The sequence below is a fragment of the Sycon ciliatum genome, chromosome 1 (genome assembly GCF_964019385.1).
Source record: "Sycon ciliatum chromosome 1, ocSycCili1.1, whole genome shotgun sequence".
Taxonomy (NCBI): domain Eukaryota; kingdom Metazoa; phylum Porifera; class Calcarea; order Leucosolenida; family Sycettidae; genus Sycon; species Sycon ciliatum.
In genome coordinates this window covers 42785890-42813303 of record NC_088643.1, presented here as the reverse complement: position 1 = coordinate 42813303, position 27414 = coordinate 42785890, and the positions used below count along the sequence as shown (strand labels likewise).

Sequence of the window (27414 nt, the reverse complement as noted above, 5' to 3'; positions counted from 1 at the left end):
GTAATCTTCGGGGTGCTGAGTCGGATGGTCTCTGTCCAAGAAAGCTGAGACGCTCCCTTCCTCCTTTATTCCCAATCGAACTTGCGCACTTCCACCGAAATTGGGTGACTGCGCCCTACTAGATGAGGATTTGTATGCAAAATGTCACCAAAAGCGCCATTTCGTTCTTATAAAAGCACGGATGACCGCGATTGGCTCATATGTTGTAGTCTTTTGGACGCTGAGTCGACTGGTTTTGGTCCGAAAAGGCTGCGATGTAGCGTTCGGCCCTTATTCCCAATCGAACATGGCTGAACAAGCGGTCACGTGCTCCTGCGTACACAAGTTACTTGGTCACCGCGCCAGCAGGCTACAACTTTCACACCAAGGTTCAAAGGTTCAACTCGAGTGATAGAAACTCGCTCAAACATGCTGTAAGTTGGAATAAGGGCCGAATGCTACATCACAGCCTTTTCGGACCAAAACCAGTCGACTCAGCGTCCAAAAGACTACTAGTACAACATATGGGCCAATCGCGGTCATCCGTGCTTTTATAAGAACGAAATGGCGCTTTTGGTGACATTTTGCATACAAATTCCCATCTAGTAGGGCGCAGTCACCCAATTTCGGTGGAAGTGCGCGAGTTCGATTGGGAATAAAGGAGGAAGGGAGCGTCTCAGCTTCCTTGCACAGAGACCATTGGACTCAGCACCCCGAAGACTACAACTGGTGAAAATTTGATTCCAGGCTTAACTTCCCCTTTAAAGCGAGGCTCTACTGTACATGTACATGTAATGTAAAGAACTAACTTGGTGTGCCCCCGTCAATTTCTACCTGTAAACAACTTCAGCACATACACCAGAATACAGTGCTGAACCAATTCAATTATCATTATCATGCACATGGACCACATGATAGTACATTCGACTGTCCCCCGTGAATTCCGCGGCAGAATATCAGAAATTCCGTGCAGAATTCTGCGGCTAAAAACAGTAAATTCTGTGCTAATTCTGCGAATCCTTCTCTATTCTGCGGCAATTCTGCAAGGAAAATGAGCGTAAAAACAGGTTGAATTTTCGCAACCCCACCGAAGTTTGTTGTCCCTATAAATTCTGAACCAAAATTATGCGAAATCCTGGTCGAAAAAATTAAAAGCTCTAAAATATACTGCCAGTTGATTATGAAAGTCACAAGCAGGTTGGTTTGGCTGTGAAAATACATTGAAAGTCTCCAGAAAAAGCAGTTTTTCTCTCTTTTCTGCAATATTCCGCGGGATTTTCTGAATTCAGCGGACGCTACTGGATTCTGCGGAAATTCTGCAATCCGCGGAATCGCGGAATTCACGGGGGCCAGATTCGAGCGCAGGTATTCCCGGGGGGGGGGGGGCTTTACATTATTTCACTTGCAAACACATTGCACGTTACATGCACTTTCGATTCCTTCACTGTAGATCTACATAAGAAAAGGAACAAAACAGCCCAGCTGCAGCATGCATTCTTGATCATTAATCTGGCACACCCTGGTTTCAGTCAACCACATGGTACATGTACTGTAGCAACTAAAAGTGCTTATAGCCTAGACACAGGCAGGACGTGCTATATGTGTGCTTTCTTTTCCATCTCCTTCACGACGAGGAAACTCAATACAAGTGCAGACTGCCTCTTTTACGGCCAAAGAAACACAGTGTATGGTGAAGAAAGTGTCCTAAGGCCGAGTAAAGGAAATAGCTAAGAAATACTTCGAAGTAGGAATGGTAAAGCTACTAAAAGACTGGAACTGTACCCTTTAATTTAAACAACTTCCAGCTAGTATGTGACATACAAGTCAGTTAGGTTCAACACTATGCCAGTGGATGACAGGGCAGTGCCCAACTCCGATGCCAACCAGCCACGTCATGGACAGACGCACCAATGAGATGGTTAGGGATAGTCGGAGGCGAAAGTTAACCACAAGGAAGAACGGAGAAATTGTGTACAGCTACAAACAGGATCCGAAACACAAGCTTTCGGTCAAAGGGAATGAATTCTACACGAGCATCATTCCCCATACTTCACAGTCTAGCCAGCACCAGCATTTACACACTGAATGCCGGCATAAGATAGAGTGACCAAATTAGGACAACATCACCAGGCCTGGCAATCAAACAGAAGATTGTTGTCCATAGACTGTTGTCCATATTCAAGAGCCACATGGATCTGTATGCAGTGACCATGATACTTGATAGGCACTTGGATACCCATATGTGCACAGAATATGATTGGAAAAACCTCAACCAAGACAGAGGCACTGAAAATCTGTCTTCAGTGGCTTGTTTAATTAAACACGGCTACGAATCCCACCAGACCAAACTCACACAATCCACTACAAACGAGCTGTAAATGGTCAGCGTGCTGTGTTCGAAACGCTGGACCACGTTCCTCGGCAAAGGACAAGACGGGTGTGCACGTACTCTTAACCAGTTCAGCCGTGTATGGGATGTGACAGTATTGCTTGTGACCGAACAGCTTGCAAGGAACGAGACAATTCCTCTAGTAACTGCATATGGCACATTTCACAAGGCATATCCTTGGCACTGAGAGTGCACCATGACGATTGTTCCTTCATTTCTCTGACCAGTTGGGTCCACACTTGAGGTCCATAATCAAGATGGAGAGCAGCCAGCTTGCTCTATAGGAACGCATGCGACAATGTTCAGTAGACGGCATAATCCCGACTCCTGCATGGACAAAAACAAAATGAAAAGCCATACAAGTCATAAGCATTGAAGTTCATTGTGAGGAATTATTGATCAATGACCGAGTACTGTAGAACGGGTAATTCTAGCGACTATTAATTTTAGCGTTTTCCCATTGTCAACCGGTTAGCGACGTTTTATTTTAGCGATTTACATTTTTCTTCATTGTACACATTTTGATACTGCATTCTACTACTGTATGTACAAACCATCACTGCCGTGTACTATGAGTGCTAGTACGAGAGAACATCATAAAACATGTGCTAACTAGTACCAAGAGTACATAACCCCCCAGAGTGTGCAACGCCTGATCCAGCTCTGCATAGGGTCTTGGTCGAGCGGAATCGGATCTTTGCGTCATAATACCGTACACATCTGAGGGGAACCCGGGGAGTCGCGGGTACTCTTGGATCAAAAACAATGGTGCCCTGCCTCGAGACCGGCCTTGCGCTGGTGTGGAGTGTACGCATGACATCAGAAGATCCGATTCCGCTCGACCAACACCCTATGCAGAGCTGGATCGGTGTTGCACACTCTGGGGGGTTATGTACTCTTGCTAGTACTACTAAAGTGCTGGCAACTGAAATCCGACCCCTTGGGGGTCGGATTTCAGTTGCCAGCACTGTACTAGTATTACTACTCACGGATCACCAGTGCACTACTAATGTCTCAACGGATTAGCGACTTAAAACTTTAGCGAAAAATGAGTTGATCGCTAAATTCGCTAGGGTTTTTACGTCGCTAAAGTTACCCGTTCTACAGTAATCGGTATAATCGTTTCAGCCCTACTTGTACAGTGCGTATCGGTTATAGCGTGGTCGTGTAAAAGAATATACTGCCTACAAGAATGAACTCTCATGTTTTCATAATCATAACATGGATTTCAAGTGCACATTTATTCTTAAAAGCAATTTTATCGTACAGTAGAATATATCGGTCCTAAGAATGGACTTTGTGTAGCAAAACATACCAGATTAGTACAAAGTATATCGTCTGTAGTAATAACATCCGTCCACTGCAGTTCCGACCTGATTCGCGTTGGGTTGTAGTGCTACAGGTTCAACTGTTGTGGTCATGTAACTCATGTTGCATAGCCAGATGGTAAGCCTATGTGACTATGACCAGCCGCATGCACAGTAACACTACATTGCATGTACGATGATCTTCCTGACTCCGCGTACATGCACGTGATGTGTCACATTTGATTTATCGTGTGTAAGAAATATCGGAAATAAGAATAGAAAGTCGTTTTTCAAACACCCACGCTATAACCGATGCCTACTGTACTTCATAGGTGAACCCAATCAATCCCACGGGCCACGACACGCTGATACCACAGGGTCCACCATATGCCATCTTTACAGGGTTTAATGCGCAGCTTCCACAATCCATACTGGTAACACAACTACAAGCACATGCGCCTCTATGTGAGACCAATCGACCTGCAAAAGTAACAAATACGGCAAAAGTGTGTGTATAAGCGCATGGGCCATTACGATATGGTCCTCTTGTCAGGGTCTGTTCACTGCAGTGCTGTCCTTTTTTCTCGGCTTACGGGGCAGGAATATCTCAACAGAAATGTCCCCGCTGTGTTGGTGATGTGCAAGCGGCGTGGGTCGGCTAAGAGTGCAGTATGGAATGGTGGAGTGAGTTAATTCACCGAGAAACGATGAAGGTAATAATTGCGCCTGCCGAACACCATGAGACTCCAGAACATGTCTTTGTCTATGGAATAATTAAGAGTGCATACATACTTATTTAATTCTACCCAACTTCCCATGACTACCATGTATGAACTGCGAAATCGGGTGAAGAGCCTCAATGGACATCGCTCTGAACTACAATTTTGACACTCGTTTGCAGCTGATCTGAGAACGCGATCAGCCTTTTGAAGTGTATCTGTTCACATTCAAAACACCCATTAATATTTGTAACATCGTAGATAATTGTCCTCAAGTTTACGAGAAGAAAATCAGAAATCCATCAGCCATACTAGTTTTCGTGATTCTCGTGTATTGGCAACTAGGGTATTAGGAAAAATTCGCCAAATTTTTGGGCAAGTTACTATCAAGACAATTTTTGCTTTATGAGCAGCCTAGGACAATGGACTATACATACCTGAGGTCTGGGTGGTGTCCGGTAGTTCTTTTTTGGTTCTCACGCCATCAAGTATTTTGGCATCCAAAAATCATAAATTCTGGACGACGCAAAATTGAGAAAAGTGGCTCTGCTGCAACATGACGGACAAATCTCTGGCGGAACGGCTTCCAGATTCTGTTTAGGGACTATCCTAGCCCTCAGCAGGCCAAGTTACAATAGCATTCATGAAAGTCTTCCATGCCAAATCGAAGACGATCAAAATGGTGATTCCTGCTCAAAAGTGGTCCCAGAAAAAGTCGAAAAAAGCGGCGTCGTCATCTTCATTTTGCATAAAGATTCGGGTCATTTTTGGCCCTTGGCGCATGGACTGACAATGACGCAGGCTATCCGATCCTGTCGTGAAACTTCCCGAAGTTACGTAATCTGTTTATGAAAAGCTAGGGATTTCTCCCGATGAGGCGATGACACTTGACAGCCAAAGAGTCACTTATCTCACACGCGCATGGGAAGGTCCCAACGCGCACGCAGCGTGCATGTGATAACTAGTATAACAATTGCTTACCGCTTGATTAGCAATGCGAAATATGCCGACGTCCGGCCGGACAGAATAATCCCTCCTGTTGGGAAATTGATAACGTACCGGTAGATTCTAAAATAATACTTGGCAACTAACGTTGTTGTTACTTACACAACTCGTTATCCCGGGTCACTTCATTCACGTGTGCGGAGACTTGATATAAAAACAACCGACTTATTTCTTTCACCATAACTATAGTCACCCACGCGTTCGGGCTCTTCTTTCTTCACTAATAGACGATGGCTGTATTTCTGCTGTTGGCCGAGTGCATTTTCACTGCCTCTCAGCAACCAGTTATCTCTCACACGCCATGCCGCGAATCCAGCGTTGACCAGGGCGAGGAGCGCGCTAGAAGCGGTGGTGCGGGCCCTTCCGCCACTAGTGGTCATGTTGAGGACTGCACACTCTGTCAATGCAGCCCTGAGTTGGAATCAAGCGGTGCAGTCTCCTCCGCGGATGGAACGCGACTTGAAGATCGCGCGAGGGATAATGCTGCCGTTGGATTGGACAAAGTTACTAGCACCTCCAAAAACGCCGGTAATTGTACTGCAAGATTATAAAAATTACTCGCACTTCATAGCACAGTGAAACCTGTCTAAGACGACCGCTCAAGGGACCTTCAAAATGTGGTCTCTGTTACTAGGTGGTCTCCTTATCCAGGGACATTTGACTGGAAATAGCATCCCTTGATCCTGGTTTCAGTGGTCTTCTTGGACAGGTGGTCGCCTTATCCGAGTGGTCGCCTTGACAGGTTTTATTGTAGTAGGTGTAAGGTCTTTTTTAGAATTTGTTTGATTTGTATTCATGCCTTCTCCTCTCTACCCACATAATTATGCAAGGAGCCAATCAATAAAAGATGAAGACTATGTAGGGAAGGCGTAAACCAAAGAAAGCTATGGGTAGATAATTTAGGCTAGTAGTCCACAGATGGCATGACTATCAGCTTTGAATAGTTTCATTGGATGGTCTAATAAACCTGCCGTAAGACTCGGGAAGAATGCTTTCGACGAAACCTGAGGGTGTGCGCGTGTGTATGTGTGTGTGTGTGTGTGTGTGTGTGTGTGTGTGTGTGTGTGTGTGTGTGTGTGTGTGTGTGTGTGTGTGTGTGGTGATTCGGGGGGGGGGGGGGGGGGGTGTAGGTAGGCGGACCTTAGTGTTTTCACCCGATTTTGTGAGAGACCTGATATGTTTTGTCAGGATGAGAAGGCAGCAATGCAAATTCATCCATGTTAGGGAGACACAAACTTGGATCATTTATTTCCTTTTGTTGCTTTTTTTCCTGTACTTGTACATATACTGTGTATTCGTAGTACATCACCTTTTAAAAGCTATTTCGTTTGTGTCTTCGTGCAGGTGCGATGAACTCATCTGTGGGGACCGGCGACAATACAGCAATTCGAAATCCTCATCATGATGAATGTAAGTGTTAGCTTGAGCATTGTCACCATGTTTATTAGATACGAGTCCTACGTAGCAGCCAACCTGAGAAAGTCCAAACCTAGACTAGACTGCTGTGTAGTGTTTGCAAGATTGCAGTGTATGTGTGACTCCTTGATGTGTAGTCAAGTCGGACGGATATCCACAATAATCGGTGACAATGCCATACCGTGACTTTGGCGGTAATATTTGAAGGAGGGCTGGCTGCATGGTCACAACAGCCGTGCTGCGTATTTGCAGTTACAGCACAACCGGCTTGATGAGCTATTATGACCGCAGACAACAGTGGTGTGTGGCAAGTAGTCGTATGTTGCTGAATCACGTAAAATATTCACCATTTATTATATAAGAATTTTGTCTGCTATTCTCATTGTGTGCAGGGCTTGTGTTTCAGTTCCAAGTGGATGCCAATCTCCAGCCAGGCGTTGACTACACACTACTGACCATGACCGCACATGCAGTAGCAGCCAAATCACCAGTACCAAAGCAAAACCTTTGCAGGACTCTGGCTGAGGATTCATCTGTGCTGCGCGTGGTTGTGCCCCACAGCCATGGCAAGATCCGACAAGTACAGCTGCAGTCTGACTGTGTGGAGAGAATCCGACCTAGTCCACTAAACGAAACCTGGCCAATCGAGCCGTCCTGGTCCTTCTCTCCCCTCTCGCTGGAAAACCCTATTCGAACAAGGTAAGCCTGCCACCGGCATGACAACTACACTACCTTTCTTTCATGAGTATTCAAACCTCTACAGGTATCAAGTGAGATCCACTGCAGAATATTGCCCTGCCACTTGCTGATGGCAGTTGTCACGTTTCAGGGCTGAACGAGCACTGATCTAGCCAATATTGATGAGATCTGAATGTGTGTGACTCCACTAGTTTCCTGTGGTGGTGTGAAAGTCTGTGATAGACAGCACAGGAACACAAGGTACTCTTGTCGTGAAGCTGATCGGTGTGTGTGTGTGTGCTTGTGGCCTGGTCGTGTTCTGTGCCTGCAGGAATGGCGCTGGAACGGTGAAGGTGACGGTTGACTCGCATGTGGTTGCCACGGGACAATTCAAGCTGAATTCGCACGGCCATGCTGCATGGAGTGATCTTACTGCTCTCCAGAAGTAAATCACGGTGGTGCCAACATTGGTTAGCCTAGCTGCCGGGCTGCACTGCATATCCTATCACCAAAAATGGATTGAGTAGAGGTGTTGGACTTTTCAGGTTACAGTGTCACGGTGTGTTCGTACTCTTATTTAAAATCTATCCCCAATCTCAGGTGCTCTCACAGCTCTAAAGTGATTACTATAGCTTTCTTTCAACTGCAGTACATCATCACTTTAGCTGGCAAAACATTAGAACGTACCTCAAACAACAAGAGAGCGATCTTTTCAATATCTAATTTTATCCATCCAGTGATAGTAACGCTAATCTGCACGAGAAATTTTATGATGGAGATACATGTACTTAAAAAATATGCATATTTCGCAATAGCATGCTAAGTCAGTAGCTACGCACATATCATTTATTACGAAACTCAGAACTACTCATATGTTCCAATAGGCTATAAACTTACGTAGCGATACGTATCATGCAGTTGGTAGTCACGTGTATGTAGTCCGCATTTTACCTATCGCAGTAACGCCATGTTGGCCTATACAAGTCCCACTTTTTCCATGTATGCGGGTCCAAGTTCCACTGTACTGTGGCGTGCCATTCGAAAGCTATCTTTAATTCCCTCCATCACCTGCTGTGGTGTTTGAAGCAATCTGTATCTAGGCACAAAGACATTGTGTGATTGTATCATTATTTGAAATGCGCTAGCATTCCAGCTTTACTTTGATATTCACTGTATGCAGCTAGCGGGCCAGCTGGTGCAGGAATATTCAGTTGATCACATTCGGAGTCTTGATTTAAACATGCTCAGCTTTCGGTTACGACTATGCCATGGACAAACACTACATATCCGATAATATGAAAATATGAGTTGCTCTTTTTGTGTCTTTGCCTCAGATATAATATTTATGCTTTTCTCCAGCTGAGATATTTTTTGCAGAACTTTAGATAGAGTTGAGTTCGTTAAGAAGAAGAGCTGCCTCCTCAGAAACACTTTGATTTGCAGTTGGTATGAGGATGTCCTCATGGCATGTGGGTCAATGTCAGATCACTGGAGCCGAGGGGTGCACGTGTGGCAGATTAGCATACGGGTGTCCGTGCGGTAGACCAGGCGTACGTCAGACCAGTGCGGGAGGGGTCCAGGCGTATGTCAGACCAGTGCGGGAGGGGTCCGGGTGTACGTCAGACCAGTGCGGGAGGGGTCCGGGTGTACGTCAGACCAGTGCGGGAGGGGTCCGGGCGTACGTCAGACCGGTGCGGGAGGGGTCCGGGTGTACGTCAGACCAGTGCGGGAGGGGTCCGGGTCACGGTACGTGCATCAGACCAGTGCGGGAGGGGTCCGGGTCACGGTACGTGTATCAGACCAGTTTACTGGTGTTGTATGTGAGAACTGTTAATGGTGATGCATGCTTTTAAGTTTTAATCACTCTGCAAATAAATACATTCAAGTGTTACGCCACCCAGGATTTCACCTGAAAAGAATATAGTCCAACAAATGTGTACGCACATAATATTATTGATGCGTAAGGATTGGAAGATTCGACTGCACCTGTATACTCGTAGTGGAACATCGGCTATGAAGGCAAATCTGGTGAAATGGCTACCGGTAAATAAATGTTTCAGCGCACTTTTTAAGGGCCCACGTTCTTTTTTGAGTTTTAGACCATCTCTCTCTCTCCTAGTACAACCCCGTGGACCTTGAACAAGCAGATAATATTACTTCAGGGAGAATGTTGACAGTCTGTGCGAAAGAACACCATTGCACAGCGATGCCAGCCAGTAGCTACTGGCAGCATGGTAGATATCAGTGTGTGCCGCTGTGCTTCCAGATGCATGTCAGCTGTTATTCATTAAGTCTAGCTGCATGCTCTCAATTATTTCAAGATGCACCGCGGGCCTCCCTCTCTAAACTGAGTCACGCACACAAACACACGGGACACATAGAACGTTAGAAGAACATTTACGTCGCACTACTAATGAAATAAATAATCCAGCACAGAAGGAAACTAATCATCAGCACCGATACTCACAATCGTTACATGAATACTCAAGTGAAATGCGTGCAATGCTATGCTACTATTCATTGGTTTTTGAGTTAAAAACCCAAACCAGAAAGAATCAACGTGTCTATGTTCCTAGAAGTATGCCAAGAGTACTAGTACGATACAAAAGAAAATGCAGATGACCCAAACCAAGCAGCTAATCTCAACAATAATTATAATAGTCTATCACCTTGGAATCGTGCTGCCAAAATGAAACCGTCCATTCTGAAAAACTGTAAGATGCAAACAAGTACTGCTCAACAAAAACAATCATCATTTTTCACAAGTTATGTAGGTTTCTCATCAAAACTGTAAAATTCAGGACTTAAGAATGGGGTCAATAGAGGAAAGGAGGCCGCCGGCAATATAGAATGTATGGAAATTCTCAACTTGATTCAACACTCATGTCCAAATGCTAGCTCCCATTAAAATAAAAAGCTAGAACGATGGAGGAACGTGGGTATTGTGCGTGTGTGTGTGTGTGTGTGTGTGTGCATGTGTATGTGTGTGTGTGTGTGTGTGCACGTGCGTGCGCATGCACGTGCACTGGTTGGAGTAATTGGCATCAAGCGAAAGTAGCAAAAAATGCTCAGACCATTTCAACGCTCATGCATGTCAGAGCCAGCGAAATAGACTTATTCAAGTGAAATCGGTTGATGGCATCAACATCAAAACTCAGATTCATCAATCATGCAGAGAGTTTTAAAAAGATATCGAAGCTCAAAGTTCAAGTCAAGGATCCACCTGTTGTCACAATATACGCTCGTACATCACTTATCTATTATCAAGCATTCCATTAAAAAGAATCGGTAGAATGTCATGTGTTAGGAATGTTCTGTCATTATCGATATATTTTGTTATTTTTTTCTTATTTTTGGCAGATCATGAAACCAGTAACTCAGGACAGAAGAATGGGCATCACATGAGTATTATCATCGACGCTAAATTCGTATCAATGTTCAAGTTAGCTATGCCTATTGCATTGTGCCATATCTGTGTACACGTACATTGCACACCAACTAACCCGAGTTTGGCACAGGGTAGAAGGTACCTGACATTCATGTGAGACGGCTGCACTACAGTAAAATTACACCTCAAGACCACTTTACAATTGTTATACCAACCGACGGCACTTTACCTGATAACCAGCTCATCCTGGCCAAAGCCACTGTGCTGGTGCCGCCGCTGCACTGTAGGTGTGTCGGCGGCCTGCGTTCCCGTGCACGGTGTTACATCAACGGCACTAGTGCCAGCAGATGCAGAAGGACTCTCAGGACAGCCAGAATGCGGGGCAGCGGCGGCGGCGGCGGGCAGGCATGGAAAACCAGAGTATACTGTATTCGTTCTCAGCTGAGACAGACGGTGGTACGAGTGCTGTCGACTGGCAATCAGCCACTCAGAGCTATGCAGATCAACCGGCTTACTTTCCTCACCAAATGGATCCTGTTGATGCTAAGGCAAGCAGTGAACATACATTACATGTGGCAGAATGGTTTGGGGTTGAGATATGTAGGAATATTCAGGGTAGGATATGCACCCCCCCCCCCCCCTCCCAAGGCAATGCTTTATATTTTTCGAAAATGTTGGGGGGGGGGGGGAGAGGGTTCAAGTGCTATTTGCTTTTTTAGTCAGTTGAAAGCAAAGCATATCTATGTAGACCCAGGTGCTCGAAGTCCGTACATGCTATCCTAAGTTCGTACGCCCATAATTTCATGTTCTGTTATTGTATTCGACTCAAATATTTTATGGAGGGGACAGTGTGGTATGTTCTCGTCGCGTAGCAATTTTCAAGGATCTACGATAAGCAGAAGTCCCATACCACGCGAGTGGGTTTTCGAGTGTCCATACGAAATACAAATTGGGTTACATTTCATGCAAAAATCAACTTTGCCAAGACCGATTTCGAACGGACACAGCGTCAAACAGACCTTCACTCAATCATCAAGAGCCAGCTTAGAGCTGAGAATGGCCAGAGGAGAAGAATTTACAGAGAACCACCGATCATTGCAGAAATCGTCAGGCGAAATAGCACGTCATAGTACATTCGAGATCAGCGGGAAGAAGATGACGACGTCCACTAATTTAGTATCTGTGCACACGAATCTGCTGTGTGTGTTACTCTGTGTGTCAGCTATGGCATCATCGCCTGTGGTTCCATGCCTAGCATGTACGTCTGAACCATCCTGCAAAGTTTGAATGACGTAGGTTGAGCGATCGCTCCGCGAAACATACTTTTTGAAATTCTCTTCATAGTATATCTTCCACCATTGAAATTTCGAATTTCTTCGAATTTTTTGCTGAGAGGGGTGGCTTGCAACCTCGATATGGCTTGTTCCAGGCATGCTTTGGAGCCATCGCCTGTTGAAACAGTGGCGGGAAGCTGCCCTGCAACTGTTCCAACAGGAAATTAATCGATCTGAGAAAGCGCGAGTCCGCGAATCTCGGTTGAATATTGAGTATTTCAAGCCTTTTCACGGCGAAGATGGAGTTCTTTTTGGAGATGGACGTAGCGGCAAAGGACATGGTGTCCGACTTCTGGCGTCTGGTGAAGCCAGGGATCATTTGTCCAGTCAGGTCGGCAGCCTAACCGTCGGTAAGCTTGTGTTTGGATCCCGTTCTGCTCGATGTGGTAGATCACAAACAATTTGATATCGCACAAATTGATCTCAGCATCGTGCGTACGGTATTTTATATTCAGAAAATCCCAAAGTGTCTCTGTGTGGCCGTCCTATGCCAGGAGAAACTCCAATCAGGCTCCTATGTCCTCTGCCTTCATGATTGAATGTCCACTTCGTTTGAACAACGAACACAACAATCGAGGACGGCTTTGCAATGAAAAATACACCCCCGAGCTATACTGGAGCTGAGAAAAAGAAGTTGTATTTCTCGCGAAATATTTTCAGTTGCAAATATGGCATCTGGTGTGTTCTTTGTTGTCGCTTCTTTTCCTGACTTCTTCAGTCAGTTTTGAGTCTCACCAGTGTCCCTGCCCTCCCACCCTTTATTTCTGTGCATATTTTCAATGCTTTTTATTAGGGATGAAACGATCATCCATTTCTTCTTATCGAGTACCGTTTATTATAAACGATCGAGTTATCATAAAACGAGTATGCTGGATATGTATGACATATCAAAATTTTACTGGTCTCCGGAACTTGATAATAGTGCATGAAGGACTTGCGTATACAGTAAAATAGAGAATACGCTTGTACATGTACAATCATGATAGAATCCAACATGCTATCAATCTAACATGTACAATCATGTATGTCACGAATGCTGACTGATGGAATAACACATCTCGGAAGTACTGTGACATCTCGTCTAGAACTGTGTTGTAATAAAAACTAGTAAATATTTTTTTGGTTGTTGCGGAAGAATGTCGACACTGGCGTCGTTCCTGCTGCCGTTTTGCTCGCATCTTCACCCTGCTTTCCACCTACAACTTCAAGGTACTGAAGCTTATGGTGAGTCTTCAAATGGTTGAATAAATTCGTGGTACCACTCTGACGTGTGAGCTTTCCACTGCACAGTTTGCAACAGCGGACGACGGACTGTTTTCATCAAGCAAACACGCGATATCTTCGGCGGCGTGGACACCATCACGCACGAGAAAACAATGCACCAGCTAACTCCTGTTATCTGCCACGAACAAACTACTCGCATAGAACTGCATCAAAAACAACCAAAGTGAAAGCAAGAACACGCATAGCGGCATCCCACGTCGAAATCAAAGTACTGCTCTTACTGCGCTTGTCTTTCTGAAGCCTACAAACAGACGCCTCCATCGACTCCCAACACCAAACACTGACAATCAAATCCTGCACAGCCAGTTTGTTTCACTCCGGGGTACGGGTGCACCGGTGGTACACGTCCCCAAAGTGCGAACGTGACGAGGAAAAGGTGTGAATTTTGTCACCTAAAACTCCTTGCAGGACGCGTGCTGCAGCGGGTTGACCATGCATGGTTGACTAGACAGACAGTGCGACTTAGCTACTAAGTACTAGTACTATGGACAGGTACATGACATGTACAGGTAGTGCATACTCGATAACAGCATAACGAGTAGCGATCATAGAGATAACGAGTAAGTCCCGAGTAATCGGTGTAATCGTTTCATCCCTACTTTTTATCACTGTTTGCCGTGATGTGCTTGCCATGCCTACATGATGCCTAATCGCCATTGGGGATATACACCCGGTTTTTTCCCTCACAAATGCGTCCGTCGGCGCGAGGGTTTTTTCCCGGCTGGCTCGGTCCAGGAAAATTAAGCTGACGGTCCCAAGTGGTTCTGCATCATGGCCTATTTCTGCTATCCACTGGCATGACTATTCTATCTGAGACACTCTGTTATCAGTCCTTGCTTGCTTCCATACCTCACTCGTTATCCGGTTCACATCTGGCTGCGGCCAGCTACCCTTCACTTTGTGTGTTGTCGCTATTGCTGTCTATGTCTCTGTGTATGCCAGTATATGTGGAGCGAGAAGAAAAAAACGTGCTCAGGATGAGACTCGAGTACACGCATACTCTCCCAGCAGGTGAAACGCAAATTTTTGTGAAAAATGCGTGTCGCCGACTGACCAGTAATTTCGCCTGACGGTTGACACTCCTGGCATCTCCACTGTATTCCCGCGGTTTTCACAGCGCAGCTGCTTCTTCTCTGAGCCGACTAAAAACAGCTTGCATTTCGGCAACAAACTACGCTTATGCAAGAAATACTGGTGGAGGCACATGCCAAACATATCGCTTTGGTGCTTTCGTCATAACCGAGGGATTGCAAGTTAGCAATTAGCAGAAATATGTGTGTATTTGGAGTCACCTCTGATCAGTACGGACTTAGCGCACCCTCTGCGACACCAAAATTTGATACGAAAAATCAGCGAACTCCAGAGAAACAGATTGGATCGAAAGATGGCCTGGTTCAATCGAGCCTGGCCTCAGAACAAACTTGGACAAGATACCTTCCATCCACGAGCAGGATTCTGGCAAGTGATCATTGCTAGTGTGAGTTTCAGCTCGGCAAACACACACTGTAAAAGTGTACGGACTTCGAGCACCTGGGTCTACTCTGGAAAAGAATCCATGCAATGGTCAGCATCCATGCATGCTTGTAAGGGAGAGGTGGGGAGCATAACAAATGTCGTTTAGAAACAGTATCGGTATTTTCGGACTGCCCCTCAGCGTCTACTTATTTTTAAAGTGTCTTTGATCAAATTTGTGGAATAGCTGAAATAAGATGGGCAATCAATAACCATGTTTTAACGAATAGACCAGGTGCGTAGCACCGCCGTTGGAGGTGGTTCGGCTGGAGGGGGGTTGGGGTCTCCCCCGGCCCGGGAAAATTTGAAATTCGGGTGCAAAATCCTGCATTCTGGGCGCCGTCGGGCGAAAAAGTGGCCCGGCCGGACACTACACCCCTGGAATAGACATAGAAACTTGCAATTTAAACTCTGCAACTTACACATTTGAGTGTCACACGTCCAAGAGCAACATAGGAGTTGTCCACACCCTGTCCACTGATCAGCACAGTTGCCTCAGACAGAGCTTGGTCAGCATTTCCTGCAGCATCATACATTAACATGTCCCGGAGAGCAACACAAACACCATGTGTTCAGGAGGTCGCACGTGTCACTGACATGCACTCTCGTTTTGTGTTACATGTAGCTGTGACTTTCGTTAGGGTTCACACTTTTAAGTCACAGGCTTTGTCTTCACCTTCTTTCGCGCCTGCTGATGGAGTTCTTGGCATGCAAGTGTTATAAGCTAGACGTTTTCACTGCAGTAGTGAGTTGGCTAGAGTAGGCTGTAGTGCTTACGAGTTCGGAGAAAGGTTTCAAGCAATTGCGGCTTGGAGCCAGAGTTTTCTAACAGAGTTCTCTTCATAGTCGCGAGCTGGTCCTTTGTGTGGTTTGGGTGTGTGCCGAGGCAGGAGCACGCCTCTACAGAACATATTGGTAGCAGAGGATGGTTAATCAAGTCGAGTCGACCTCGTAAGTGCTGAACGTTCCACCTAAGCGCGGCTATGGAGTCTCCAGTCAAAGAGGACAAGGAGGAAGACAGCCATGCTGCGGAGGACGGGACTGCCAGCACCGAGGAAGCAAACCACCGAGAAGAACCAGCGGCAGTAGAGAACAAGCGCGAGAAGCTTAGCGAGCTGCTTAGAGAAAAGATGGTGGCTAAAAAACACTTCACCAACGCGCGGCGGACACTTCTCGTGCGCTCCATGAATGGCGGAGTGCGAGGAGAGCAAGCTAACGACGAGCTAGCCGAGCTAAGCTCACATTATGACAACGCCACCAGTGCTATCATGAACCTCGTTAGTCTGTACAGTTCAACCAACGAAGAGAAGCGTATTGAAGTAACGCTGCGGGAAGCGGAATTGCTCGAGGAACAATTCACCACCACAACCGAGAGCATTTTGGAGGACGTGCGTGGACAGGTACGCAGTTACGCGGAGGAAACTGACTACCTGGGCGTCTCACAGCGGCCCCACCCAGTCCAGGCTCGACGCGAACTAGCTTCGGAGGTCGGGTACGGATACAGCGGACCTGCCGCAAGCACTATGCCCAGTTGGGCTGGAGCCCGGAGCTACCTGCACGCGCACGGCAGAAGTTCAGTTGAGGCCTCGGAGTCTACTGCTGCACGTGGACTAGCGTACGACTACGGCTACCATGGCTACACGTACGAGCCGACGAGCCGGTCAGCCGGCGTAGAGCAAGTAACAGTTGCAGACCAGCACCGGGGAACGGAGTACGGTCTTGCTGAAGTCAGCGAAGACAAGTACAAGGCGGTCAGCGAAAGCGGACCGAAAGTCACCATGGGCACGGATGAGTTGCGACCAGAGACGCCGTTGGTCCGCAGAGCGCTCACTCCGTCTAAGACCCAGGTCAGCGCGAGCAGAGCGGCAAGTGGCTCGCCTTTGTCCGCGGCTGCGGCGCAGGTTGGAGGGAACGGCGCGCCAGCTGGTGCCGCTTTAGAGTCTGGCGCCACCGGGCACTTGGACAGCGCGAACAGAGCGACACGCGGTCCGCCTTTGTCCGCGGCTGTTCCCCAGATGAGCGCGAGCGGCGCACCACATGCGTCAGATCCAGAGTCTGCACCAGTGCCTGCAACGCTATTCAGCGCAACCGGCAGGCCGCCTGGATCCGAGCCTGCAACGCTATTCAGCGCAACCGGCAGGCCGCCTGGATCCGAGCCTGCAACGCTATTCAGCGCAATCGGCAGGCCGCCTGGATCCGAGCCTGCAACGCTATTCAGCGCAACCGGCAGGCCGCCTGGATCCGAGCCTGCAACGCTATTCAGCGCAATTGGCAGGCTGCCTGGATCCGGGCCTGTGCACGCGTCGGAAATTCAGACCAGCGCGGACAGCGCACAGCCTGTGAGCGCACAGCCTGTGACCTCTGCGCTAGCTGCAGGATCAGCACCTTGGGGATTGATCAGCGCAAACAGCGCGAACGGCACTGGAGCGATCGGCATGACCAGCAACCTACCTGTGTCACCCGCTGAAACGTTAGCACTCCAGATTGCCAGCGCCAACAGCGCAAACGGAATGAGGCCAGAGATGCCTGCATCCCAGCAGACAGTCAGCGGAAGCAGCGCAATCGACAGACTGCCTGGATCATCCGTACCTGCAACGCTATTCAGCGCAATTGGCAGGCCGCCTGGATCCGCTTCTGCCACGCTATTCCAGCAATCCGTTGACACCCGTCACACCACTACTCAGTCGCCAGTAATTACATCTGCGTCTCCCCAGTGGGCTGGCGCCAGTGGTGTGGCCGGCGTGCACACTGTGCCAGCAGCAAGTCTGCGGAGCCCGCCCGCTCCACAGGCCATGGGTTTGCAACCAGCAGGGTCGACTGCCGCACCAGTACCGGTGCCATCAGTAGCACCAGAGCAAACGCGGCATCAGCAATCATCGGACGATATATTCCGGCGGCTGAAACCCATACAAATTCCAACGTTTACAGGCAACAAGAGAGCCTATCGTGCCTGGAGAGCAGCCTTCATGGCTTGTGTTGGGCAGACGAGCTCAAGTCCGGAGGTGAAGCTCCTGCACCTGAAGCAGTATTTAGGTGGAGAGGCATTGGTCGCCATCGAGAGCCTAGGTTACTCGGCCCATGCCTACGAAGCCGCCGTAAACCGTTTAGACAGGAAATTCGGTGGCGAGCAGAGACAGACAAACCTCCAATTTGAGGAAATAGAGTCGTTCCCCGCCCTCCGGACAGGCCGGCCTGGAGACCTGCAGAGATTCGCCGATTTGCTGGATGTGCTGATAGTGAACATGGCGGATGCAGGCAAGGAATATGAGCTGGGCGATGGTCTTCTGTTCCGACAGCTGCAAAACAAGCTGCCCATGCCCATGCTGACCCAGTTTAACCGTTGGCGTCACAACAACACGAAACCCAGCAGTGTACCAACGCTATTGGAATGGGTGACTCTCGAGGCAGAATTCGCTACTGGAGCAGCGGAGATGGCCCACGGAGTCAGTTCTGCGGATGGTCATCATGCAGCGGCGCTGTCGACTAAACCAGCCCCTGCAAGAAGTCGACCAACGTTCGGTGGCAGCTCCGGAGCCCACTCGTCGTCATTCCTGGTCTCTGGTCAGAGCGCTGCCAAAATCCAGTGTGCAGTATGTGATGCGCCCCATCACACATGGAGTTGTGATATCTTCAAGAGCGAGTCGCCCAGCAGGCGGTGGGAAACAGCAAAGAAGAAAGGCCTCTGCTATAGGTGCCTTGGCACTGGACATCGAGGGACATCCTGTACCAGAAACAGGAAGTGCGGTGTCAGTGGCTGCAGTCAGACACATCACCAGCTGCTTCATGATCGTCAACCGCAGCAGAAACGGAACCTGCCTGAAGCAGCCATGAGCAGTGATGTAGCATCGTCAAGCGCTCCCACAGCTTCAATCAGCACAAGAGGGGCAACAACACCTGCAATAGAGCCAGCCTCTATTAATTGCTCCATCCAAGCATGCAACACCACGGAAGGGGAGCCGGATCTGGGAGAAGATCGGCCACGTGGAGTACCTTCGGTCTCGTTACGCATCCTCCCGGTGTCGCTTGTGCATGAAGGAGAACGGATACAGGTTAACGCTATGTTGGACGATTGCAGCACTACCACCTACATAACCACTGCAGCTGCCGGGCAGTTAAGGGTGGCAGGAAGACCGCAGCAGGCATCAGTTTCTCTTCTGAGCGGGTTGACGGAAACATTCGTCACGACGCCGGTCAACATCACAGTGGAAAGCGCTGACGGAACATTCCAGTCCAAATTAACGGCGCTAACTATTGAAAGCATCGCAAGCAACTTGAAGGCTGTTGACTGGGCGAATGCGGCAGCGCAATGGGACCACCTGCGAGATGTTCCCTTCACGGCTCTCACCGAGGAATCAGTGGACCTTCTAATTGGCAGTGATCATAGTGAATTGCATTCTTGCTGGGAGGAAGTCAAAGGCAAGCCGGGAGAACCGCTAGCTCGCAGAACGCCATTAGGTTGGACATGTATCGGAGCAGTATTAAACAATGATGATCGACCAACCCGCGCCAACAGCACCTACTGTAGCGTACAGCTGAACCGGCAACGGGAAGTTGATCAAGGCGGTATCAGCCCTGAGCCCTCCTGGCACATGAAGGACCGCAGTGTGAAGCCTGAAGTTGAGCAGTCAATGCGGCAACTCGACGGGGCTGGGAACGAGATTCACCTTCAATGGAATGGCCAGAAATCAAAACTGCCCGACAATTACAGCATGGTATTCAGCGACTGCGTAGAGCCGGGCCCTAGGCTGCAGCGAGAGATACTGGAAGTGCTGCTCGGATTTCGGCGCAACTCAGTAACCATCGTTTGTGATATTCGGGAGATGTACCTTCAGATTCGAAATCACTCCGAGGACCAACCGTACTTGCGTTTCTTGTGGCGACCACCGGAGAGAAATACTCAACCAGACGTTCTTCATCCCGACACGCCACGAGGGCACTGGCCGTTGGGAAGAATTACGGCAGTCTTTCCTGGTCCAGATGGACATGTACGAGTGGCTAAGGTGCTTGTGGGCGACAAGGAGAAGACATGCCCTGTCACGCGACTATTTCCGCTTGGCTTGTGCTAAAGCCCCTGGTGTCACATTGGCTAGGTGACAACAACCAGCCGGAGGCGTTTGTGAAACTGATTTCAAGGAAAGTTTGATTCACTATTTCTTGAATGTGTTCACATTGTTCATTTGCTGTATTTCTTCAACAGCTTTTCGGAATAATGCTTTTGTCGCATTGGAAATTTGTTTGTTGAGTTGCGATATGCTTTTCGATGTTACTTTTCAACATATCGGGAAGGGGAGAATGTTCAGGAGGTCGCACGTGTCACTGACATGCACTCTCGTTTTGTGTTACATGTAGCTGTGACTTTCGTTAGGGTTCACACTTTTAAGTCACAGGTTTTGTCTTCACCTTCTTTCGCGCCTGCTGATGGAGTTCTTGGCATGCAAGTGTTATAAGCTAGACGTTTTCACTGCAGTAGTGAGTTGGCTAGAGTAGGCTGTAGTGCTTACGAGTTCGGAGAAAGGTTTCAAGCAATTGCGGCTTGGAGCCAGAGTTTTCTAACAGAGTTCTCTTCATAGTCGCGAGCTGGTCCTTTGTGTGGTTTGGGTGTGTGCCGAGGCAGGAGCACGCCTCTACAGAACACCATGGGGATAGACAGCCCGGAGAGAAAGAAAGGTTCTATGCTACTGTATGAGTAAATAATTCTATGCTAACTGCATGCCGACGGCCAAACCGTGAGAAATGTTGTGCAGTGAATACTGGCCATGCATCTAGCTTACACTGAAAGTCCCAATGGGCACTAGCTACTAGTCACCGAGTTCCTCATAATCTCAGTTCCAGTATCTGCCCGGAAGTTCCACACAGACTTCCAGCACGGGAGTTTCCTACCATTGAACTTCCAGCACAGGAGTTCCCTACCGACTTCCAGCACGGGAGTTCCCTACCGACTTCCAGCACGGGAGTTCCCTACCGAATTCCAATTCACTTTCAAGCCAGGATGTCAACAAACACACATCCCAAAAGTATGAAAGAACTTTTGCAATACACATAGTGCATAATGTACCCACTTGCGTGACCCGGGCATCTGAAACCAGACATGATTCGATCGAACGCAATGTGTCATGCGTTGAAATGCACCATATCAAAGGTTTCCTTACGGCAACAGTGGAGGTGATCAATGAATGTTCTCAGACATCTTTGCCTATTTGCTAGACAAATACCATACCATACCATACCATAACATGGATGGTCTGATTTCCTGAAACGGTTCTGGTTTCTACAAGACGTACCACTGACGAGCGTGGAGGCAAACGGAGCATGGCGCACCCAACCTGTGGGTGGCAATGGCAGGTGAGCATTCAGAGAGTCTTGCTCCGCACAGGTGAGCAGCAGATTGTTGTAGTGGCATGCTGTACGTGTGTATCGGTGATCAAGTCGAAAACTCAGCAAGCTGCACTAAAACACCCAAACATATCCACCACAAGCAAACAGATATTATCTAAAAATCTGTCGGACAAGCCAGGTGCCAGCTGTTGATCCAACGAAGCCAAGAAGGGGAGTGAAGAAAATTTCTTTTTTTGGACTCGGATGGAGAGTCCATCCGAGTGGAGTTCTTGGTGCATTTTTTCTTTACTATAAATTTATTTTTTGTTGTTGATTTTTTTGAATTGTTATGCAAAACCTCAAGGGGATTTGATAGGGTTGGTTTCTTCCTTTCAGCAGGCCAGGGTCTCTTCAAACGTCACTGTTAGCTAGGTACATAGTCATTGTCCTCACAAGTGGAAGTACACATCATGCAGTCACACTGTGGCTTGAACTTAGCACAGCACACCGACACTTTCAATTAGCTTAGAATGATCCAGGCATCATCCGGGCACCCACTCGAAACCTGCGACACAAGTGCGCCTTCCCACTTCCCACAGTCCCTTCCGAGGCTAGCCGAGTTCAACTCTGGCCACCATTGTATTCCGCGTGCAACCACTTAAACCTCCTTCCACCACACTGCCATATCAGACACTCACAGGAACTACCGTCGTCTCGACCAAAGGTGAAGTCAAGCCCCTCATTCTACCGCTAATCTGCACATTATCATGTCTGCTCCTTTGTTGTAGTCATGTCTAGGTCACAAAAGTTCTTGATATCCATGCCAAGTTAACACGTTTCAATTTTAAAACAGCCATCGTCTTCTAGTATCATTGCATAACACACATCCTGACCCTTACCACCTCCTTGCCAATGCATATTCAGTTTCGATCTCTTCTTGGCTATGGACATCAAGAAAAAAAACGATTCATCAAATATAATCCAGAATAGAAAATGGAAAGAGAAAAGGATCTATAAGTTTCTAGTTATGACTAACAGTCCACCAAGGTAACGAGATAATATACAGTCAGATAGTGTGACAACAAGGCACAAAACTGACAAGGATATGGAGACATTCGACGACCTGACACCTAGCTCCAACACATCTACGAAGTAACTTATAGGTCCTTTTCTCTTTCCATATTACTATTGACTTAATATCCAAGTTTTTATTCAAAATAGAAAAAAACATTGAATGTCTAAAATCAGAAGAAAAGACCTTACCGGTTTTCTCAAGCAAATAATTCCTTCACACTGATCTGTCCGCATTTGCCCAGCACCTGAAATGGGCTGACTTTCACCGTCTGTTTCTGACACACGAACTGTGAATGCGGTGGATGTACGGGCTTGTGCAAGTTTCAGAAATATCTTCAGCTTCATATTGAAAGATGGCACTACAAGAACACAGGAAAAAAAGTAGGTAGGAGCAAGGAAGGCAGGAAGCAAGGAAGCGGCAGCACTTAATTTTCTTTTAAGCAAGGTGACCATCAATCCTGTTCTCAATGCCGATATCTGTAGAGACTACTACTGTTTACAGTTTCCCTGACTGCCAAACTGCAGAGGCAGAGCTCACATACACTGTACAGAGAGAGGGGCCACACCATGGAATGATACAGATCACTCAGGTGTGTTCTAACAACATTAGAGTTCACGCCTTTAGTGACTAAGATCGCACTTTAAAAAAGCAGTACTTGAAAATGGTAAGATCAAGAGGCATGAGAACTAATGAACACCTATACAAGCCTTGGAGAACCCTTACTCGTGAAAGTTGTCTCTTCTGTGTTTATCGTTTGAAGGCTGTGAAAGTGAAAGCTGCAGTACCATTACGGTCAGATCAGAAACACACACAGCATAGGCGAAAAGCAGTGATCAACTTGACATAAGGCTGCAGATGAAAGCGTAATTGCAGAACTGGAACCATAAATCTTTCTCTCTTCGGTCTCTTTAGGTCAGCACATCTGCCTATGCACTAGGTCACTGAGGGGACTAACAGCTATCTGGGGGGAAAACACCAGACCTGTAATGCATTTTAACACTGAGACTAGTAGTAAGACTCTCTCACGGTGTCTAACATTACTACCATGACCCGTTTACATAGCCAAGGTTGGCTTGTCATTAGTAACTTCCTTACGCTTATTCAGCATTGGACAACGGATGACAACTAACGTTGGTTCTGACTGCCAGGGCTTGTCACAGATTGGATGATGTGACACAAGCTGCATGTGTCATCGTGTGAGACTCAGTGCCACTGTGATTGTCATGATGAAATCATGGCATCCTTGATGGGTAGTTGGAATTATTTGCATGGATGGCTGCCGCTAGTTGAGTGGTGTTGGGACAAATACCCAATACTCAGTCTTAGTACATGTGAAAAGCTTCCTCAGACAAAAATTCTAGAGCACTAAGAGCTTAGAGCACACACTGCAGGTTCTCAACAACATTTTGAAAAGTTTTGCAAGTACTGTTTGGTACATCACCTGAGGAGCAGGCACGAAAGTTTACTTGTGAAATGTTTCAAATTTTGTTGAAGAACCTGAAGTGTGTGCTCTTAGAGAGTGTATTTAGTACATGTAGTAAACCTTACATGCAGATTTCCAACTCACAATTTCTAGATGTGTGTGAATTTGTGTGTACGTACGTGCATGTGCGCGCATGCGTGTGTGTTTGTATGTCTCTGCCTGGAGGCAGATCGCTCAACGTCGCCCTCCCGCCCGTGCTCCCCGGCCTGATCCTGACTCTAGCTTCCGCTGCACATGCAGAGAGGTCTGCCGTTGTCCCGGGAATCTCAAGCGCCATACACCGTACTGCAAAGCTAGCAGATAGTCCCTTCGCTATCATTGCCGTCGGCAATGGGCATGTTCAAGGTTCAAGGTTCAATGTGTGTGTGTGTGTGTGTGTGTGTTTGTGTGTGTGCGCGTGTAAAGGGCGGTTGGTTGGCATGGCCCACAAGGCAAAGATATCCTGGTGTGGGAAAGACAAGCAGCTTGCCATGGATTACAAATGCGCACACGGAGACTCCCTCGATTTAGGCTAAGGCCTGTGGAGAATCCATAAATACAAATGTGCATACATGTATGAAGGTTACCTGTGTATACCCGTGGTTTTTGTTTTGTTCTGTTTTTTTTTTCACAGAAAGAAATGCAACAACTTTGTTTGTAGGGCTAAACTAAGTTTCAGTCAACTTCGCTAATAACGACTGCGGATATAACGACAATTCGCGAATAACGACAGAATTTCCATGCCCAGAGCAAAGTCCCATCTAACTGTATACATTATAATGAGACTTCGGATATAACGACACTTCGCGAATAAGGACACTTTTCTGATGCCCCGCCGAGTGTCGTTATACGCAACGTTGACCGTACTTGGTTACTTACAGTTACACCTGTACCTGTGGCTTCTGTGTACATGCGTGCATGTATCTAGATGCACTGGCACAATCACATATTGGGTCTAACATTTTCATTTCAATATTCCGCACGGACCAGATATATGGCAAGGCAAGGCATGGTATTATGCAGATTCTATCTAGCACGTGTACTACACGGTAATAGTATTACTTAGTCTTTGCAAGATGTGACCCACTATACTACTGCACTACAAGTGATGTCCCACGGCCAGCATTGATAATAATTATAGCACTACCGTTGAACACGAATTAAAGGGGAAGTTAAGGCAAAAATTAAAATTTCACCAGTTGTAGTCTTCGGGGTTAACTTCGTTAACTTCGTGTTAACTGTCGTACCCAGATGCACACATTCAATCCCTGGCTATGCTTTGGAATTGTTTTCGTTGCCTATGTCCTCATCTCTCTTCGTTTTGTTTTCGCTGCCTGGGCTCTCATTTATCTTTGCGTGCTTGCTTGCTTGTATTGCTGAGGGAACATATGCTGGTTTGTATTCGTGGGTCCCCATGGTGCATGGGCCACGCGTACTCATCCGGCGGATATGTGTGAATAATATAATAATAATAGTCTTCGGGGTGCTGAGTCGAATGGTCGTGGTCCGAGGAAGCTGAGACGCTCCTTTCCTACTTGAATCCCAATCGAACTCGCGCACTTCCACCGAAACTGGGTGACTGCGCCCTACTAGATGGGGATTTGTATGCAAAATGTCACTAAAAGCGCCATTTCGTTCTTATAAAAGCACGGATGACCGCGATTGGCCCATATGTTGTAGTCTTTTGGACGCTGAGTCGACTGGTTTTGGTCCGAAAAGGCTGCGATGCAGCGTTCCTCCTTTATTCCCAATCGAACATGGTTGAACAAGCGGTCACGTGCTCCTGGGTGCCCAAATCACCTGGTCACCACGCCAGCAGGCGACAACTTTCACACCAAGGTTCAACTCGAGTGACAGGACTGCACCCAAAAAAGGTCAAACAGGCTAGTAAGTTGTACCCTGCAGGCACGGTGACCAGGTGATTGGTGTACGCAGGAGCACGTGACCGCTTGTTCAACCATGTTCGATTGGGAATAAAGGAGGAACGCTGCATCGCAGCCTTTTCGGACCAAAACCAGTCGACTCAGCGTCCAAAAGACTACAACATATGGGCCAATCGCGGTCATCCGTGCTTTTATAAGAACGAAATGGCGCTTTTAGTGACATTTTGCATACAAATCCCCATCTAGTAGGGCGCAGTCACCCAGTTTGGGTGGAAGTGCGCGAGTTCGATTGGGATTCAAGTAGGAAGGGAGCGTCTCAGCTTCCTCGGACCACGACCATTCGACTCAGCACCCCGAAAACTACCAACTGGTGAAATTTTGATTTTTGCCTTAATTGGTGGTGGTGGTGGTGGTGGTAGTGGTGGGGTCCGCGGGATACACAGTCACTATAGCAATATTTAACTTCCCCTTTAATTATTTTACCTTTTTGATGTCGTGACTGAGTCAGAGTCAAACCGTGCAGATGCAGAGCCACAAGTCAAGCAGGGACTCTGTGCAGGCTGTGTACTGGCCAGTGGGGGTAGCCTGTATACCTGGTATACTGCTGTACGCTTCAGACCGGCACACCGATGAAAGCAGCGTAGAGCGTCTGCTGGATGTGTGTGCGTGTGACCTCAGTCCAGCCTGTTGGTGGCACGCAAACAGCTTGTCTACAACTCAATCAGTGAACTGCCCACATGCACAGTGACTAGTGCCCAGTACTAGTTTTGTCTTGTTTGTCCTCTGTCCTCAGGTCATGGGCTAGAGAAGCTGCAAACAACCCAGTCCTGGACATCCAACGACGTCCAAGTTCCGGCCCAAGCAGGTCCCCGAGTCGTCAACAGCGCGCGAGCAGCGAACAGGGGGTGAGGGTGATGCGTAACAAGCGGCTACAAAACGGCAGGACCACGACTCTGAGCGTTATGGATTACGTCCAAATCTCAGAACTGCAATTGTAGGCTGTATCGTTATCTGCTTTTCGTTTTACTCCTGGTCATACCTGCAGGTCTGCACGGTCGTTGGGTCAAACAACATGTCCGGTAGTGCAACAGGACCAGGAGAAAATTAGAATATTTCTCTCTTGCTCTGTGTGTCTGCCTCTCTCTCCTCTGCGTGGAGGAGGATGATTTACAGTCGCCGGAGCAAAAGGATTGGGTCATTTCGCTACCCAGAATTATACTAAACTGTTCTTTCTGGCAGCTATCTACTGACCTTTAGCTAAGCCATGGCCATGCAAGCGTAAGCGCCATCATGTGCTTTCCTCGTGCGTTGGAACACGATCGCCCCTCGCAAAGACATAAGTGATACTAATGCCAGTAGTCACAGTCCACTGCACTGGTCTACACTGCCAACTCCTTGAAAATATCAGAAAATGTGTGTTTCAAAAGCACCGATGTAACATCGGATTGTTTCTATCTCGTGCTAGCATGCTACTGTACTTCAGCCAGGTCAAGGTCACTGTCGGTACTTTCCCCATAGTAGCTAGCTCGGTAAGTGGCCACGTCCGGCCAACTCGCGATGCCTCGCGCGCGACATCACCATTGCATTTGTACTGTATTCAGTTATTGTGCGAACCTCTCTCGGGACGGCAAGAACATAGCCTCGAATACTAGATGATTGCGATTACGA

At 47.5% G+C, this 27414-nt stretch overlaps 2 protein-coding genes and 1 long non-coding RNA gene across 4 annotated transcripts; 1 reads left to right on the top strand and 2 right to left on the bottom strand.

Annotated features, from left to right (window-relative positions):
* Positions 1-1624: 1624 nt before the first annotated feature.
* LOC135827095 (uncharacterized) lies at positions 1625-5091 on the bottom strand. The gene is made up of 2 exons (XR_010555366.1): positions 4832-5091; positions 1625-2695 (listed from the first exon to the last, which is right to left on the bottom strand). It is a non-coding gene; the product is annotated as an uncharacterized LOC135827095 (long non-coding RNA).
* A 327-nt stretch (positions 5092-5418) lies between these two features.
* Positions 5419-8986, top strand: LOC135827073 (uncharacterized). The gene is made up of 4 exons (XM_065339599.1): positions 5419-5927; positions 6744-6809; positions 7208-7514; positions 7825-8986. Exons 1-4 carry the CDS (start codon positions 5630-5632, stop codon positions 7940-7942), a joined length of 789 nt encoding a protein of 262 aa, XP_065195671.1. The 5' UTR covers positions 5419-5629; the 3' UTR covers positions 7943-8986.
* Positions 8987-9873: 887 nt separating this feature from the next.
* Positions 9874-27060, bottom strand: LOC135827079 (uncharacterized). 2 transcript variants are annotated; one of them, XM_065339612.1, is made up of 6 exons: positions 26230-27060; positions 23125-23188; positions 22590-22759; positions 21293-21458; positions 15434-15531; positions 9874-11424 (listed from the first exon to the last, which is right to left on the bottom strand). In XM_065339612.1, coding segments are annotated over exons 2-6 (753 nt in total). In that variant the 5' UTR covers positions 23126-23188; positions 26230-27060; the 3' UTR covers positions 9874-11106. The 2 variants fall into 2 exon arrangements, with proteins under 2 accessions (XP_065195684.1, XP_065195677.1); XM_065339605.1 differs by having other exon boundaries at positions 23125-23177; positions 26230-27059.
* Between the last annotated feature and the right edge of the window lie 354 nt (positions 27061-27414).